Raw genomic sequence first — 18589 nt, forward strand, 5'->3', positions numbered from 1 at the left:
AGCCTATGAATTTATCAACAACATTCCTCGAAATCCAGAATTCCTCTAAATGAGCTATGATTTGCGGACTCTTCCATTCATTCAGAATCTAAAATCTGTTTAAATTCTTCCTATTCACCGCTTCAGCTAGGCCCTGCGGTTATGGCGCACGGCTTCACTCTAATCAAGAGTTCGTGTCTTTTGTACGTTCAATAAATTTCAACTAGGATGGAATGCATCTTGCAGAGCCGTTCTGTTCTTCAACCCGAGCACAGATTTATCTGACGGACCGGTTTGGACTAGATCAACATCAAAGGCTATGGCTTGGTTCACCTCGACCAATGATCGCTATGTATAACATATTTATGTCTTATGTATATATTTATGCAGTGTACCCCTTGAAACTTTTGGTCCCTGAAATGGGGCTCAAAGGTCTAATAAGAGGAATCGGTTTTTTTTTTTCCTTCCCATTCTTGGCGCTTTTGTACTCAATATTCAGCAATATTATATTTATTTCCAAATGCATTGGGAAATGAGATCTTTGTTGAAATCTGCAGGGCTATCAGGCGCTTTTTTGGGTACCCAGAGCATGTACTTAGGGGACACTGCAATCTGGCTATGTGGATATACATTCTAGTTCCGTACTGTGAATTAATATGGGTGCATAACATACAAACTGAATTCAGATTTTATTTTTGCGTTGGCCGAGTGGTTTCTTAAGTTTGCTCTTGGAGGGAGCGTGTGCAATAAGAGGCGCTATGAAAAGCCTATTGTTCTTCACAATAGCCTGCAAAAGAGAGCCTTTTGTAATCTGAGGGCACTCATCACTCATCTTTTTCACCGGTTTTTTCTTCTCTTAACTAGCCTTGTGGTATCGCTGGGGCCATACCAAAAAAAGAAAAAACCCAAACCAGACTCTTTCTTTCGATCCGGAAAAGGACAAACTGCGCGAGTTAACGGTCAAATACATGTAGTATAAGTTGTACGCGAATCCAGTTGGATTTACGCCCAACGAAAAAGTGACTCGTGTCGACTCCCAAACAAACACCGAACACTTCCCCTTTCTACTCTCCTCGACCCGACTCGGAACTCCGCAGAGATACTGCCGCCATTGCCCTCTGAGAGAGCCGTCGTAAAAAAATGGCGAACGATACCAAAGCAGTGCATGTTAGCATGGAGCCTGAGGTGGCGCATAATATCTCCGCCACCGTGGAAGGCCAGGACATCTCCGTCTATGACGATGTGCGGGCTCTTCACGACGTCGTTCAAGGTCTGCCTTCACACGTCATGAAGGACTTGCTGTCCATCGGGGTTCGTTTTTTCATTTAAACTTATCTTCTCACACCGTTTTTTACGATTCTTAGGGTTTCTGAATATTGAACGATTTTTACTCGGGCTTTGTAAATATCATTATGCTTTAACGGTGCCTTTTTTTTTTTTTTTTGCATATTTTTATTATCTTCCTTTGTTTGAGACTACAAATAGAAGTTTGGTTGACTAGCATTGAAGAAAAAGTAGGAGTAGTTTCTAACTATATCAGTACAATAATAAGGTTATGATTGTGAAGACCTTGATAATTAATGTCATTGTGTGTATATAATAGCTTCAATACATCCTCAATGAATAATATGCTACGAGGTGTGATCAGTCAACGACGGTGTGCATATCTAAATTGTGAAAACCACAATAATTGATTGTGTTGTTGATGGCACTTGGAACTGCCATGGATAAATGAAATGTGATTTATAGGAAATTCTTCAACGATTGTTCGGATTTTATGAAATTTTGTTTTGTTGAATTGTAGGTATGTGCCCGGTGCATCTTTCGGCTGTTTGGGATACGTGGAAACATATATTCTTGCTCCTTCCTCTCATCTTCGATGTTGAGTTCAGTTCTTGGAGAACAAAGACATGCGGATGAAGACATGGTAGACATTGGTTCTGAAGAACATAAAAACCCAATCAGTCTGCCTGCTTCTGAGGTATCAGAAGTTGATGCTGTACTTTGTACCCTTTGTTTAGGTATCTTGCAGTTTACCTATTGCGATGATAAAGAACTGGTGGTGAAAAAAAGTGCCAAAGATATGGCTGTTGCTATTTCTGAGCTGCTAAGGCGAGAGTGGCATCAGATTGATAGCTTTTCTCTTGAAGTATCCATACCTCCAATTGTCCTTGAAAATGAAAGCTCAGTTTGGTACGAATTGTTGATATGCTGATTTCGTGTAATCTTTTGAGACCCCTAAGCATGTATCTATCAAAAGATGGGATGCTTAAGCTTAGGTTAATCATTTTTCTATAAAAAATATGTACTAAAAAAAGAAAGAAAGGGGAAAGAAGAATGTCCTGTCACTTATTGTGCTTGTTAGCGAACTTCTAAAATTCTTTTGGTCGGAAACTACTACTCATAGCATTCTTTGCTTGGCAAATTGTTTCAATTTCCAAATTTTGTAGGTTGTACATGAAAAGAAAGTATGGGTCTGAACTTTGTTTCCAAGGGAAGTTACTGTCTCAACGTATATCTACTGTGGAAGCCTTAATATTGTGTTTAGCAAAACCTCTTGAAACATTGTTGGTGAGTGAGGATTGCTTTTTACACTGAAACTTCCAATGATTCAAAGTAGCAATACATCTGTCTTTGCAATTAATATTTTATGAAATTAAGACTTGCACAGGATTGTAAATCAGGTGCAAGTGATATCCGCATCTGTTTGACGTTCACGCACTCTAAGGCATTGAAAATGGTTCATAGCGTTGCAGTGAGCAAACATGGTTGCAAGAGAACAAAAACAGGCATGTAAATATTTATACCAACCTCATTTGTTCTCGTTGTTTCTATGAAGGCCATAAATAAAGTTCTAGCACTTAAATATTGTTGCCCTGTTTTTCAAGTGTAAAAGCCATGTCACGCCATCTCAATGTAGTTTAAATTCAAGATGTGATTTGATTGCAAAACTAAGATCAAAGATTGAGTTGTTTTTATTACAATCCATGAAGGAAATTTATATTGTTATTTGTTTTTACAAAATTGCTATTGCAAGGTATATAATTCTACAAGTTCTGTCAGACTTAGATTTTTAGGTTCGGCATTTATGTTTTGGAGCTTTATCCACTCTTGCAGATTTTATGTAGAATTAGAAATGTGAGTATGAAAGGTACATGCTCTCTATTTCATTTCTTAATATCAGTATTTATAATTACTGCACCTTTGGGGGTGCTATGGTGGGGACCAATTGCCAAAAGACAAGTTTTGTTTTGGTACCATCCCTAAGGAATTTATATGGAAGACATGTACTGCAAAAGTAATTCTATCTGTTGCTTGTGGAGATAGGTCTACACAAATCATATATTGTGGTGTTTGTAGGAGGGGCATCCATTGAATGATCAACTAAAAGAAGCAAATTCTTGGACTTCTTTAGATTATACTCCTAAGTGTATAATAAGTTATCTGGAGTTTGGAATTGTGGAACCAAAATTGAGGGACTGGTTATAAGTTGAACTGATTATACCAGTTTTACCGCACATGATCTCAGACAGAGCAATCTGATCAATTGAATTCAATGATCTCTATGCTTATCCCTCTGAGTTCTAAAGCTAAAGCCCACTGAATAATAATAGTTTTGAAAAATGGTCATAATGCCATTGCATGTTTGTGGAAGGTATCTGATGGAAACTACAAATACATTCAAAAATTATTATATATGATAGGATATTCTTTATTCATTGGAACATTTTTGTCTTCTTGCTAATATAATCCCGGCTAGGACCAGAACTGACTGGTGCACAATTTCAAAAACAGGCATAAACGTGCAAATTTGGCCATTTAGATTATTTAATTACTCACATTTATACCTTGACTTTGGATGCTGAATATTATTTGCTGATTGACACAGGCATCGAAAACTGTATAGACTCCATTGATGATTCTGTAGTTGGAGACATCGAATGCTCTGATTTGGCTGGTGTGACCATTCAAAGGTCTTTTGGTGGTTCGCAGGATAATGGATCTTCTCAGAGTCTCAAATTTCCTCCAGAAAAAGTAACTCTTTTACTCCTTTAGGATGGGGTATCTACCAACTCCAATATACAAAGGATATTAACGCTTTCAGCACTATCAAGTTTGTGAATCAGTTGTTGAACTCTCTTATATTTATGAAAAAAAAGTTTATAAAGTTAATGATTTTATACAGTTCCTCTTGTATATGTCTTGTGTACTTGGGCTTTGCCTATATTCTTATTAATAAAATTCTTATCAGAAAAAAGATTTAATATAGTCCTGACATTGTCTGGGTTTTCTAACTGTCTAGGTTGAAGCCTGTCATCTGGTGTTTCTTTGCTACAGGAACCCTATCTTTTTTGGTGGGAGATACCTGAAGGTAATCTATTGTTGTAAAGAATTTTTTGTAAAATTTTTTGGTGGGTAAATATGTGGGATTTTAGCCTGTTTGGTGTCTAGTCTTTCAATCTCAACCTCATGGCCACTCTAAATACTTCTTGTTACATTCAGATCTTGGTAATGTTGTTTGGTCTATAGTTGTATTATATCTGGGTACACCTTTGCCCTTTCTAATGAAGTTCTCTTACTTTTTTTTTTTTGGCACCGGGTGTTCGGAACAAAGTCCTGTCTAATCCCGAGGATGCATAGGCCCTTGGCAAGGAGTTTCCTGCAAGTGCACCTCGGTTAATTCAAGGGGAAATTCTCCCAATCCGATGGCCTAGAAATTGTTGTTTGATTCTAATAGTTTCTGTTTAAAAAGGAAAGAGTTTGTTTCGTTGCTAGGACTAAGACAATATGAAGTTTTTGAGTAAATTAAAATTGGAAGAAAAGAATAGCAGGGGAAGTTTATGTACATACTATAAAGGGTAGTGAAATTACTAGAACAAGAAACTTAATGTAGAGCTGCTCTAAATGAAAGGATTGTTCCCTGTTTTTGGTATGTCAAGGAAATGATAATCAGCTGCATCATTCACCAAGTGCAGAAGAGCAACAAGATCAATTTCATGCTACAAAATTTTGGAACAAGTCTCCTATTTAGTAAGGAGTTTAAAGTACATGTGTTGTTAACGTCATCTGAATCTTAAATCTAGGTCAAGGCAAAAGCAAATAAAGTGGACTGAGTGGGTATGGCATGCTTTACTTTAGACAATGTGGTCAACACCCCTACATGAACGTCTTGTGGTCATGCTCCTTACCTGCGGTCCTGGAGCAAGCTCCATTGACAAGAGAACATATAGAGCTAGGAAGCCCTCCTGTGTATATGATCTTGCATCATCTGTTATGATTTCTTATATGCATTTTTCCTGTAATAAAATTTTCCCATTAGTGGAACAGATATCTGTAGATTACACTTTTATTTGACCTTTGAAACTGTATTTTTGGTGTCCAGCAATATTGATGATTTTTAGTTTGAACCAGTGCATGCAGTGAAGCTTAAAGATCATGCTGTTAGTACTCTTACTGCATTAGCCACAGATTGTCCTAATTACTCTTTGTATTGCAGTACTCGAGAAATGTGAGTCAAACACGATGGATCATTGATGATGAAAGAAAGGGAGAAGCATCTGTTGAGGTATACTATCTACATATTCTGCTCGTGGCCATTATTATTCTAATTGAGGCAGTTTTTATGAACATTGCGTGAAGAACCGTGATACATACACGGGTCATTTTACACTGATAATAAAAATAGAGGGTATGTGTGCAGTGCATGAACAGTAACTACTATTTACCCTCTTTTTTTTAATTTCCTTCATATAAGATCGCTTGTGTACCGCATTTTCCTTGCATGAAAAGCTGATGGTGTAATGTGCTTATTCTGTAGGAGATAGTTGGTGGCATCATCCTTCCTATGTGTCAGGGTGACAATTATAAGTTTCATGCTGCTGGAAGAGAGGATATTGATGTACTAAAATTATGCCCTCCTTGCTTCAATTTTGAGCTAACTGAAAGAAGTCCTGATTCCTGAATCATGTAGCTTAACGCACCCCCACCCCACTCTTTTCAGGTTCGGATGTTGGGTTCAGGTAGGCCTTTCCTGGTTGAGATACAAAATGCCCGCCATATACCATCTGAGGCATTTGTGAAAGAAATAGAAACAAAGATAAATAACTTGGAAAATAAATTGGTGAGTTCATGTTGGTTTGTCGTGTCACTTCCTTCTAATATCAAACAATAATGTTAACCTTTCTTTCCCCTGGAAAACAATAATAACTGTGAGCAAATTTTTTATGCAGGTTGAAGTAAAAAATTTGAAAGCTGTTGGCAGCCAAGGGTGGGACCTGATGCGTGAAGGAGAAGCAGAGAAGCAGGTTCGTGTTTATCTTATTTTCTTTTGTTATTGATATACCAATTCATTGTTTACTATATTTACATATCTGCATGTTTATCTGTGCGGCACTTTCTAATACATTTAGAAATGGAAATATTGCACTTAAACCCCCTAAACTACCACCTTCTTGTAATGACCTTCAAATTTCCAAAGTTTGTTTCTTGGCTCACCGATTCAAAATAAAGTCGCAATCTGCATCCTCGTTAAGATCTAATCGCTGTGATGGATGAAGAATAAGTGATGTGCCTTGATATCAATGGTTGGATTTTAACTAAGAGTACAAATTGCAACTCATGTTACAAATAGGGTGGTACGTGACACCTTTGGTAGTTTGGAGATCACATTGCAAAATAGGTGGTATTTGTTGGGGAGTTAGACATAGATTTGTTACTAGATCAAGTCTCTTGCAGAAACAATATGCTGCATTAGTGTGGATTTCACGCCCACTCAAGGATGAAGACTTGGAGTCTATTGCCTCATTCAAGGACATGGTAAGTTGCTTGTGAGATTCATATCTTATATTTTTTTTCCAAACCTCGTATTGTGATAAATTTTTTAACGTGATATATCTTGTGATACTTTATTGTGTCAAATCTCTCTCTATGATGCTTTTACAGTATATTTGTGTGAAGCAATGCTGGGAAAAGTTCTCATCTTTTAGGAATTTTGGAAATTACATGTCCTATCTGTAAGTTCCATACTGCAAGCATATCGATCCACTTGTTGTGGATGGTGAACCGTCCAAGATCGCTCTTGAGTAAAGTAGGAAATGGGAATAAATTGAACTATAAAAGTGCTAGTATTACTAATGCAATCATGCGTTCTATCTGGGAAATCATCTTGTTCCTAGGGCCGGCGGTTAACTTATTATGAACATGCTGATTATTGGATATTGCCTTGATGGTTTTGGACTTCCAACAAATATTGTTAAAATGTTTTTTTTCCAGAAAGCCCAAGAGAAGGATGTATCAGATGCTTGTTTCTGTATCTATGACAAACATTTCATCATCTTCCTTTTTGTCTAATGATTCATGTTCAAATAGAAGAGATAACCCAAAAGTGCTAAATAAAAACTCTCTAAGATCTCCCATCGAGCATTCTCTATCATCAAAGCGTCACCCATTCCTTTCTAACCACAAGCATCACATCAAACATGAAGGAATCATCCATATTGCAACAAAGCGATTGCTCCCCTTCAAACCTTCAAGAACAATGGGGCAATTAGCAGAGAGAGAGGTAGAGGTCCTGACTCCTCATGGTGAAATCCAATCCTGGAAATACAGCATCCCACTTTTCGTTTCATGATGTGTCTTTAATCTTGCATGATGAAGCCTTTAGTGGCATTTGTTTTTATCTATCATTGTTTAATGGGAGAATCTTCTTCTCTAGTTTGATACATCTATTCAGTGACATTTATATTGTTCTTTGTTAGTTTGTTCACAACTGGAATAATTACTCCTGATAAGGGTGCCTTTATAAAGCTTATTGTCCTAATAGAAAGTTACTCATAATCTGTGTTTATTCCATACAGAAAGTTTTGCAGAGGACCCCAATAAGGGTGCTTCATCGTCGGAGTCCACTAGAACGGGAAAAGATAATACATTGGTTGGAACCTTGAATTATGTAGCACAGACCTTTTTAAGTCTACAATTATTCAGAATGTCTAATTCTACTTTTTCTTATCAAACTTTAGGATGAAAATTGAGAAGATTGCTGGAAGTAATCATTATTTTCTTTTACATTTATGCACTCAGGTAATATGATTTTTTTTTTTTCTCTTGATATCAATTATCAATATACTTGTACATTCAGAATAAAGCTGTGATTTTATTCAAATGGATGGATGATCATAGCCATTTTGACCTTAAGTCCCAATCTGATAGGAGTGTGTTTTTACATTTAACTAGTTTGGTTTATAATTAAACGAAAATGCTGGGGCTTCTTCAAGGGTGCTTTGCTGAAACCCTGCAGCATGTTTGGTGACCCAGCTTCGTTTTGGATTTTTTGAAGCAGCTTGAGCTTTTTAGTTTGCTTTTGAAAAGTAATCCAAAGGATTGTTCTCAAGGAAGCTACGACTTTTAATAATCCGAAGCCATCCCAAACTGGGCCATATTCCATCCCAATTGGGGATGGGGTGGGGGAAGGGAATCCCGAGTCCTCATCCAATTGTTCTGATATGTAGGAAAATCAGTTAAATCCCCCCCCCCCCCCCCCCCCCCCCCCCCCCCCCCCCCCCCCCCCCCCCCCCCCCCCCCCCCAACCCCACAAGAAAAAATCAAAAGCATTTGATCATGAATTGGTTATTAGGTTTGATTTCTATTGAAGATATCAAAGTTCTGTTGAGAGGTGGCTCTTGTAATATAGTGCCTCTGACAATAAATTTGTGTCCAGGTCAGAAAACAACTCCAAGGAACAATAAACGCAATTTTGCATTCTGAATCTTGGCTGTGATTTCAAATGCACATCATTAGATATTTTAATGAAAGTTACTTATAAAAAAAAAAGATATTTTAATGAAAGCATTATTACATTATACTTTGGACAGATACAATTTAGATTTTAGGTAGTTCAGCTAATGACATAATAGGACAGCATATGGTCCGCTTTCTGTATTCTCTCTCTTTACTATTTGCATGCACAATAAATGGACTGCTCTATGAGATTTTTGAAGAGTTTGACCACCATCAGTTAGATGAAAGACTATTTCCTATGTTCATCTATGGTAGAGAGGAAACACTAATTATGGTATTTTGGAATTCAGGCTGGAACATATATCAAAGAGTTTGTCCACGGGGATCTTGGCCGTACACATCCTAGGTATGAGGCATCAGTTTTTATATTGACAGTGCTTTACGTCAATTCAGTTGACTTTCTAGTTTTATCGGCAAGGATAGTTTACTATAGAAATGGACAAGTGTATTGTGTCTGGGCTCTGTACGTTGTCACTTGTCACCCTTGTTGGTGCTGTTGATTTCAATATGGTAATATTGGATGTTTGTAAGAAAGATGCACTATGTACGATTTTGAGCCAGCTGTGGCATAGCATGCCATATAAAGAATTTTAAGGTTATATGGGAGAAAAGCAATCACGAACATCAGCCAATTCTGTTGGGTTAATGATGAGCAAAACGAGTAACATTGAGGTGTTCACAATTGTGAGGACTAAATGAATACAATTGGTAGTTTATGGGTAGATTTTAAATTTGACACATATGTTAAGGATCTTATGTATCAGATGCCTGCTAGAACAGTCTCAAAGTCAATTATAGAATAAACTTTAAGAGTCAAAGACATTGGTGATGGTTTCCTCTTTTGTTTGCAGTGTTGGATCACTCCTAGGTTGCAGAGCAGAGATACTGCAACTTGATGTTACAGATGTGAAAATGGACTGTTTCTGACAGAATGAGGTAATCTTGTATTTCATAATAGATTTCGGCTGCCCTTTCTTACGTGGTTTTTAAATCCTGCATTTGCTGTTGCAGGAACTGAGGTTTATTGGGCATCTGTTCTGTTAGTGATACAAATGGCCTTCTACAATTATTCTCTAATTCTGAAATCAACTGCGACTAGTCTCTTCTTTTACTGCTCCGCTTGGTTCTTAGCTGTGTAATTGGTTTCATTCCCTCTTTGAGCCTGAGGTAAGTGGGCATGTGGCTAATACTTGTTGAGATTTAATTTATCCTCTCTTATCGGTTTAACCTTTTGGAATAAACAGTGATTTAGTATGTCAAAGAGATAAATTTAATAGTTTGCTTATGTTCAACCATTACTTCCAAAACGAAAACCTTCTGGTCGGTATTATCCTTTCTTTCATGGACACTTGCTATTTGCATATTGTAAACAGTGCTGAAGTTTTGTAAATTTTTCTGATATGAATCCTGGACCACTGACTCTCTGTGGTCATTTTTCAGCTTTGAAATTCAAAGGGTAAAAAAATCCTCGGAATTATTTCTCTTTGTCGAAAAGATGTCCTTGCCCCTCTCATATATCTACTATGAGTAATATTAGGTATAATGTAAGTCTCGTGCAGATTTTTTTTTTCTTTTCTTTTTTTTTTTTAAAAAAAAGAGTAGATCTCACTATAAAATAATTTTTTCACTTTTTCTATTTTTTACATGGGGTCGGAGAATTTTTTTTTTTTTTTTTGGGGGGGGGGGGGGGGGGGGGGGGGGGGGGGGGGGGGGGGGGGGGGGGGGGGGGGGGGGGGGGGGGGGGGGGGGGGGGGGGGGGGGGGGGGGGGGGGGGGGGGGGGGGGGGGGGGGGGGGGGGGGGTGTATATAAGAACTTACACAAATTATTACTCATCCCTAATTATCCTTTTATTTCATGTATTCTTGTGTCCTCGACCTCTGAGCTTAATGGGTGCACCGTCACTTTCTTCTATACTTCTTTATTCTTTAGCTACGCCTCTGAATGCATGTTTAACAACGATCAAACCACCCCAATTTCAGTTTTTTTTTTTTACCTCTCTCTCTCTCTCAAGAAAAAAGATTTTACACGATATAATTACGTTCTTGGGAACCTTCCAGCTGAAGCCCACAAGATATGGCTATGTTGAGATATAACGAACTCATCGAAATCCCTCAATACGGCCTGTGGATCCATGTCCACCCGAAGTAAGGGTGGAAAGCGAGGACCTGTCCCCATCCGCCACGCCCTAGCATGAGCGGGCAGAGGGTGGGATTGAAATCGCACCCCCTGCATGGTGTGGGGGGCAGGGAGGGGGTGTCTCTGCTCCGCATCATGCGGGTTGCACCTCTAACCTAAAGGAGAGAGATTCTCAAATTTTTGGGTGAATTTAAAAAGTTAAGAGTGAAATTTATCTTCGAAACAATCCATTTATATGTTAAAGAGTATATCAGATTATCTATGAATAATTATAAAATAATTTATAAATAATAGTGAAATAATAATAAATAATTTGTGAATAATAATAAGCTGTTCGTAAATAGTAATGAATTATTTATAAATAGTAATGAAATAGTATGAAAGTAATTTAGGCTTCGTCTGAATGTTAGGAATAGCTTGTACATGGTAATGAAATAATAGTTAATAGTATTGAACTACAAAGTAATCTGAAAACAGTTTAGTTCCCAAACAAACTCTTTAAAGCTTGTTTGGAAACACACTATTTTTAAATATTCTCAAATTTTCTTATTACTATTCACAAACTATTGAATGTTCTCTCTCCATACGGCTTAAATTCATATTTTGCAGCGGAAGTGGAAAGGAAAAAAGCACTTCCCAAATCAGTTAAAATAATAGCCTACAAGACCAGTTACAGATAATTTCTAATAATCATCATATAAAATTTCAAAAAGATAATATTGCATGTGTGTGGTTAATTTTCTTTGTTGTGGTTATTTGTAAATAAGAAAGATGAACAACAAAACATTTGATCGTCAGGTCTTCATAATCTTGTATGCATCCAATAGATCAATCCATGAGGCTTCCATGATCACATGCGCCCTTGCATCTAGTCGATCCATGAAGCATCCAACATCTTCGCCATAAAACCGTAACGGTCAGCAGCTTCATCAATCTGTAAGTAGAATAGCCAGTGGCAGATAATTAAAAATCAGAGAATAACAAATAACCACTTCAGTTTAGAAAAGGGGAAAAAACGGAAGAACAAGTATGTATATATATATATATATATTAAGGGTTACCAATTTCTGTGTAGGACGTCCAGCCCCATGTCCGGCCTTACACTCGATGCGACCGATAATAGGATTGACTTGGGGGCTCTCCTCCAAGCTCGTGCAAAGAACATATTGCATGGTCTGACAATGAACAAAAAATTCATGACTAACAATGATCCATTCATGGCTAACCATGATGATAAAACAACATCATTGAAGAAAATCTAAAATAGCAGTTAACATAAGCCAAAAAATCAATCAAAACACAATATACACTGTTCCACCGACTAGTTTACTAATACTAGAACTATAATTGGCAACTTGATAGCATAAAATTATTCATGCATTATGCTTGGGAAAAAAGGGCTAATGACTTGTAGCTTTCTGTCAATATAAAGACTAACCGCCAATAACTTCAATGAGTGCAATGGCACAACCCTATCATCATGATCAGCAGTCAATAACATTGTGGGTGGGTACTGAGAAGGTTGATCCGGATGCTGTTCCCAAGGTCTTCTGACATTATGCAGTGGAGAATACCTATAATGAACAATAAAATCAACTGTGAGAAACATCTGGACTTTCACGAGTGAAGAAGCCTAACACATCAATTCCATAGAAAACCGTCTGGTGGTAACAAAAGGTAAGGTAAGTTTTTTTTTTTTTTCGCCAAGTCAAAAGGTAAGATAGTTGTTTTCATAAGAAGGTACTAAAAGCTCAAAAGTGGTGAAGTCGAAAACAGAAATATAAGATCAATATCTAACATAATCCAGGCTTCTGTGAACATACATAATCATGGCCAATAACTCCTCAGTCATGGCAAATAACACCTCAACCAGGTAAATAATATCTTGGAGTATCGAATCTAGAAAGAAAACTCGATATGCATACTGTTAGAACTACAAGGTAAAAATAAGCATAACAATTATGCATCCAGAAAGGATGTTAGAACTACAAGGTAAAAATAAGCATAACAATTATGCATCCAGAAAGGAATAGTCGCGGATAAATGACTTCCAACTCCTATATCACAAGATTGAGAAAAGTTGCTATTGTTCAAGTTTCCCATATATTATACAGTAATAACGAAAAGGTTATAACTATTGCCACAAAGTGTGTTAAAACTTAAAACTTAAGAGCTTACTATCATATTCTTGATATGGGAGAAACTTTACTCACTTGATTAGCCAATGGAACTCTTCCTCTTTGTCTGAACAACCAAAATCAGAAGTCCATGCATGGCCTAGAAAGCAAATCTAATTCAGTACATGATTTCAAAAAATGCTAACTTGTTGAGCCCATCAATTTAAACTAACCTATGGTGAACTTATGGAATCGCAGCATGTCCATAACGCCGACATGAGCCAAAGCACAACCAAAAAGATCAGGTCTCTGCAAAAGAAAAAAAAATGCAATCAAAATGACTGATGAGAGATAACCAAGAATACAACAGAGCAAATGCACCATCTGATACAGCAATACCTGATTTATGCAAGCCCCTATAAGAAGCCCACCATTGCTTCCACCTTCAATACACAACTTCTTGGGCTGTGTATAACCAGCAGATATAAGGTATTCGCCAGCAGAAATGAAGTCATCAAAGCAGTTCTGCTTCTTTGCAAGTGAGCCTGCTTTATGCCATTCCTCTCCATACTCTCCACCACCACGAATGTTTGCTATGCAATAAACAGTGCCTAGATGCCGTGTGAGTACAATACGACCAACACTGAATGATGGTGTAAGACTAACGTTAAATCCACCATATCCATATAACAAACAAGGGTGTGATCCATCCAAAAGAATATTCTTCCTGGCCACGATGAACATTGGTATCTTGGTACCATCCTTACTGGTGGCAAAAACCTGTAGACGAGAAGACTAATCAAGTAAGATGAACACCCAATTGGGGGGGGGGGGGGGGGTCAAACACACGAGTCAGAGGAATTGAGAGGCAGAGAAGAATAGCCACCCCTAATCATCCAAGCAAATGCAGATTGGCAAGAAGTTAGTTGAAGTAATTAAAGCCTCACCAAGTTAAAAAGATAACAATATACCTGATCAACATGAAACTCTGAGCGATCAAACCCAGGAACAACAATTTCACGAAATATCTTCAACTTAGGGACATCAGCTTCTAAGTTGCACTGATAAATAATACCAGGGCTAAGAAAGCTAGTAAACCCAATAAAAACAATATTATCTTCACGCCTTGCAGAAATCCCATAAACTGTCCCAATTTCAATGGGTAACTGATGAAGGAAGGAACCTGACTTCAAGTCCCTTATCTGCAGAATATACTTAACATCACTCAAGTATCTCACAATCATTTGGTTACCATTAACGGCACAAGCTGATTCAAGTACATCATTCTCTGCCTCTTGGATAACATCACTCCAAACAGTTGGTTCCTTCAGATCTACTCGAACTAACTTATACTTTGGTGCATCTTTATTTGTTCGAAAAGTAAATTCCGTGTTGTCATTTGCAATCACACGATACTGTGCACCAAATTCATCAATATGCTTAATAAATGGGAGCAAATCATTTTTTCCCTTCAGACCTACAAGCCCATTAGGAAGTACAGACAGATCACAGTAATAAAATTTGTTGACAGGGTCACAATCCTCCTCAATGTACAAAAGAACATACTGCACAAAAACATAAAAAGGGAGTCAGTTTGATTGAGATCCATTTAGAAACTATACATTTGCATTCTTATCTTAGCCATGGTGTTTAGGAACTATAGTTCATGCTTGCACATAACATGTATATAAGAACCATATATGGATCTTAATCGTATGCACACTTAAGAGGCTGTTGGGAGTAGAAAGACTCAACACGGCATGATGATGATACTTCATCTGAAACTCCAGTTTGCTTTCAGTTCAATTATATATCTTCTCATTTAACCTATATTGAGACTGTTATATCATCACTTCATAATCTTCTCTGTCCGAGAGACAACAAAGAAATGTAACAAAGCCAGTGTGCTATTTGGTGCATGCTACTAGGTTAACCAAATTACCTTTCATGGTACAACTTTGATTCTAACACTAATCAAGGCAGCACATCATCTAATCATTACCATTCCTCCAGCAAGAATACCATTGAGTTATTTTTCCCATTTACAGAAAGCCTTTAGTCTAATTTGGATTCTCCTGAAGCCATTGAGTAATTCAAGCTTGCTTGGGGACAAGCTTAAAGGAAAGCTTTACTCAAATGCTATATCAGAACCACCCCTCAGGGCTGGAAGCAAACTAAAGAGTTGAGAAAAAGGAAGAGAAAAACGACAACAAAAAACAAACAAACAAGCAACTACAAATCTTTCAGCATCTTCAATAGGAAGCAAACTAAAGAGTTGAGAACACATTAATACTCAAAAAAGATAGGCCGATTTCATATATGGCCGATACATATAGAAGCATTTTAAAGAAACATAATCATTGAAGACATGCTACACATAGGGAAAAAAAAGTGCTAAGAATCATTAGATTAACATCAACACAAGTGGACGCTACTCTGGTATAACCATAATACCAAGAAATGAGAAATGAATTACCTTCCCATCATCTGTAACATCAGCTTCAAACATGTATTTCGGATTTTCAGAGTCTCTCCAGCATAAAATATCTTCAGATTGATTCGTGCCCAAGAGATGATAGTATAACTCATGGTAAAGGTTAGAATTAGTCTCCGTCCCAGCGTCTATATTTTCTCCCTTTCTACAGGAAAACACAACTATCATTATAGATTGAGGAGAACAATCAATGAAATCTCAAGCATAAGCAATATCTTATTATGGTTCGCAACTCAAGAATATTATGGCAATTACTTCTTTTCCCCGATCAGCCAAGGAAGCAGCTCAGAACTCAAATTTTGATATTTCACATAAATGTGAGATGATCACTTACTTGGGAGCAGGGTATCGGCTATAGAAAAACCCTTTGCCGTCATGTGTCCAACTAATACACGAAAACTTAACCTGCATTGCAACATATATAACCCCTTTCATTAGCATTATTGAGAGAAGGCACTCTCTTCTTTTTTCCCCCACTTTTCTGAATGAATAAAACGCCCACTAAGATACTCACCCATGATAAAGTATCAGCTTCAACCTTTTTGTCGTCAACCCGCATTACTTTGATTGTCACCCAATCGCTACCGCTCGTACTAAGCCCGTAAGCCAAGTACTTGGCATCCTCACTAACCGAAAGCATGTTTAAAGAGACAGTTCCATCTTCACTAAGCACATTTGGATCCAGCAATAGTTCAGGTTTTCCGTCCAAGCTATCCTGGATAGAGAAACGGACACGAATTGTGAATATTCAGAGTGTTAAAAAAAACCCTTTAGCTCTGCTAATTCCATTTCCAGCCCACAAACCTGTACGTAGAGGACGTTTTGGGCTTGAAGCCCAGTGTTGTGAAAGTAAAAGTACTTGTCCCCTCGCCTGAAAGGCGCATCGTAACGCGGATAATCGAAGAGTTTCGTGATCTTCTCGCGAAGCTTCTCTCTCGACTCGCATTTCTCGAGCACCGATTCAGTCAATTTCACCTGCTTCTGCACATACTCTTTCACTTCCTCCGCGTCAGGATCCTCAAGCCTGAACATAGAAAATAAGAGATAAAGAAAGAAGATCTCAATCCAGTTCGCTCCAATATTCTCAAAACAACGTAGTCATTCCAAAACTCTCCAGAGAAAACTTTCCAAAATTAAGTTTTTTTTAAGCAAGATAACACAAAGTTGTTCTTATCAAGCTCATCGATTAAAACCTCCATCGGAATCGAGAAGAGAACTCCCGGAATCACAAACGGTTTTGGAGTGACAATCCATTTCGTTTAATTACCATCGATAGGGGTCAGCGACCTTAACGCCGTGGTAGTCGTCGACGACGGACTCGTCCCTGCGAGCAGTCGGGTAGAGCAACGGTTCTGCCACGGCACAAAGGGAAACCATTGTACGGCTTGAGCACCAACAAACAGAGGTAGAAGATTTGAATATTTTAAAATATGGCTCGGGCTTTGGGTTTGGGGTCTGTTTGAGTAAACGCAAGCGTTGGCTTAATACAGCGAGACATAGTTGGCGGCGGGTGTTTCGGGGGACATTCAAAGCGGGAAGCGCGAGAATGGCGTGAGTGTGGTGAGCGTATGACAACATTGTTAACGCACTTACGCCGCTTTCTGCGGCCGATTCCAACCCTGGGAGCTAAAGCGGGTGGGCGAGACGAGAATAATGTGGCCAACGGTGTCGCCATTTCGTGTCTATTATGTTGCCATGCTTGCTTGTTGGACCGCTGTCGGCGTCTAATGTCTAATTGTCTATAGTCTCGACTCTTTATCGCCCACCCAATTACCTCGTCTCGTGTAAGTATCATGCAACATGGATTTTAGATTATTTTTGCTTTAACAATTCTGCTTCTCATTAGGTTCGGTTTGATAGTCACATGAGATAGAGATGCGATGATTCGATATTATTTTAGATGAAAGTTGAATAAAATATTATTAAAATATATATATTTTTAATATTATTATTATTTTGAGATTTGAACAAATTGAATTATTTATTATATTTTATATAAAAATTTAATAAAATTATAATGATGAAATGAGATAAAATACTTTCACTAACTAGCTATTAATTTAGGAGTGAAAAGTTTTTGATCAGTCCGAACCGAATTCACCCCTACTCAATCTCGATCCATGGTGTCTCTAAAATTCGATTTTCAATCTGGTTTTGGGATGTGATTTTCTTTTACCAAACCGGACCAAAACTGACTGAACTACTTACATATAAATTTTTTAAATATATAATATATTATTTATATAGTAGTTATATAAGTTAATTATATAACTTTCTCTAATATATCACCATTGATTATATAAAATATAAATTAATATACGTTATCAATTAATTAGTATATTATACGATATATCATATGATAATATATATGTTATTATATGTAGATATATATATACTCTACTAAAGTATTAATTTATTAACTATTAATATCATAAATATAAATATATAATTATTTTTTAATGAATTAGTTACATAATTCACATTAAAGAGTTCACTTAATTTTAATTTTATTAATTTAATTATTTTTTTATATTTATTTATCTACCAAAAAAAAGAAAAAAAATTCTAACTCATGTGGACCGAATTGGACCGACCGGACCATATAATTAACGATGCGGTCCGATCCAGAAAAAGAATGAACCAAAATGTTCGATCTATGGTACGTCCCAGATCGAACGGATTACATCCCTAGCCTATTATTATAACAGTTTTTGGACATTAAACAGCGGCCACGCAGCAGATTAGATTTCTTTTGGTGGCAGAGACTGCGCGCCAATCCTCAAGCATGTTCAAGACAGTGCAACTACGCATGCCTTGTCCAAAAGGATGGCTGGGTTCAAATCCAACAACAACTCGAGGAGTTGCATTTTACTTTACTGCCCAATCTTCTGAATAAAAAACATATGAAGTGAGTTGAGGAGGCCCAAACAAATCAAACCCCATTGGATGAGTTGGATCGATCGAAAGAGCTGTCCATCTTACAAATCGGAGCCCAACTAATATTACGCTATCTCGAATTAAGTTCTAAATTATGTGATTACAGAATCATTTTGATCTTTTTCTTGG

At 37.4% G+C, this 18589-nt stretch overlaps 2 protein-coding genes across 4 annotated transcripts; one reads left to right on the forward strand and one right to left on the reverse strand.

Moving 5' to 3' along the window:
- Window positions 1–926: 926 nt before the first annotated feature.
- On the forward strand, window positions 927–10176 carry LOC121260346 (tRNA pseudouridine synthase Pus10). Of its 2 annotated transcripts, XM_041162180.1 has the most exons (16): window positions 929–1290; window positions 1784–2172; window positions 2430–2550; window positions 2651–2768; window positions 3869–4014; window positions 4283–4351; window positions 5477–5545; window positions 5798–5878; window positions 5981–6100; window positions 6210–6284; window positions 6715–6795; window positions 7836–7909; window positions 7998–8058; window positions 9066–9121; window positions 9627–9711; window positions 9787–10176. In XM_041162180.1, the coding sequence occupies exons 1-15, from the start codon at window positions 1120–1122 to the stop codon at window positions 9700–9702; spliced, it is 1707 nt and encodes a 568-aa protein (XP_041018114.1). In that variant the 5' UTR covers window positions 929–1119; the 3' UTR covers window positions 9703–9711; window positions 9787–10176. The 2 variants fall into 2 exon arrangements, with proteins under 2 accessions (XP_041018115.1, XP_041018114.1); XM_041162181.1 differs by lacking the exons at window positions 7836–7909; window positions 7998–8058 and having other exon boundaries at window positions 927–1290.
- A 1406-nt stretch (window positions 10177–11582) lies between these two features.
- On the reverse strand, window positions 11583–17216 carry LOC121260344 (prolyl endopeptidase-like). Of its 2 annotated transcripts, none has more exons than XM_041162178.1 (12): window positions 16791–17216; window positions 16328–16547; window positions 16038–16238; window positions 15858–15928; window positions 15506–15668; window positions 14001–14594; window positions 13429–13809; window positions 13263–13338; window positions 13126–13189; window positions 12351–12486; window positions 11974–12087; window positions 11583–11861 (listed from the first exon to the last, which is right to left on the reverse strand). In XM_041162178.1, the coding sequence occupies exons 1-12, from the start codon at window positions 17099–17101 to the stop codon at window positions 11781–11783; spliced, it is 2412 nt and encodes an 803-aa protein (XP_041018112.1). In that variant the 5' UTR covers window positions 17102–17216; the 3' UTR covers window positions 11583–11780. The 2 variants fall into 2 exon arrangements, with proteins under 2 accessions (XP_041018112.1, XP_041018113.1); XM_041162179.1 differs by having other exon boundaries at window positions 11583–11846; window positions 16791–17214.
- Window positions 17217–18589: the final 1373 nt, after the last annotated feature.

Source organism: Juglans microcarpa x Juglans regia, chromosome 4D (assembly GCF_004785595.1).
Source record: "Juglans microcarpa x Juglans regia isolate MS1-56 chromosome 4D, Jm3101_v1.0, whole genome shotgun sequence".
Lineage (NCBI taxonomy): Eukaryota > Viridiplantae > Streptophyta > Magnoliopsida > Fagales > Juglandaceae > Juglans > Juglans microcarpa x Juglans regia.

Excerpts from the sequence above, each read along its gene's own strand:
- LOC121260346 (XM_041162180.1), top strand. The coding sequence starts at position 1,120 with ATGGCGAACGATACCAAAGCAGTGCATGTTAGCATGGAGCCTGAGGTG. Across the intron at positions 4,015-4,282 it reads TCAAATTTCCTCCAGAAAAA|GTTGAAGCCTGTCATCTGGT; the intron begins GTAACTCTTTTA and ends CTAACTGTCTAG. Across the intron at positions 5,879-5,980 it reads CTGGAAGAGAGGATATTGAT|GTTCGGATGTTGGGTTCAGG; the intron begins GTACTAAAATTA and ends CACTCTTTTCAG.
- LOC121260344 (XM_041162178.1), bottom strand. The coding sequence starts at position 17,101 with ATGTTGTCATACGCTCACCACACTCACGCCATTCTCGCGCTTCCCGCT. Across the intron at positions 16,548-16,790 it reads GTCGCTGACCCCTATCGATG|GCTTGAGGATCCTGACGCGG; the intron begins GTAATTAAACGA and ends TTCTATGTTCAG. Across the intron at positions 12,487-13,125 it reads GAGTTCCATTGGCTAATCAA|GTATTCTCCACTGCATAATG; the intron begins GTGAGTAAAGTT and ends TGTTCATTATAG.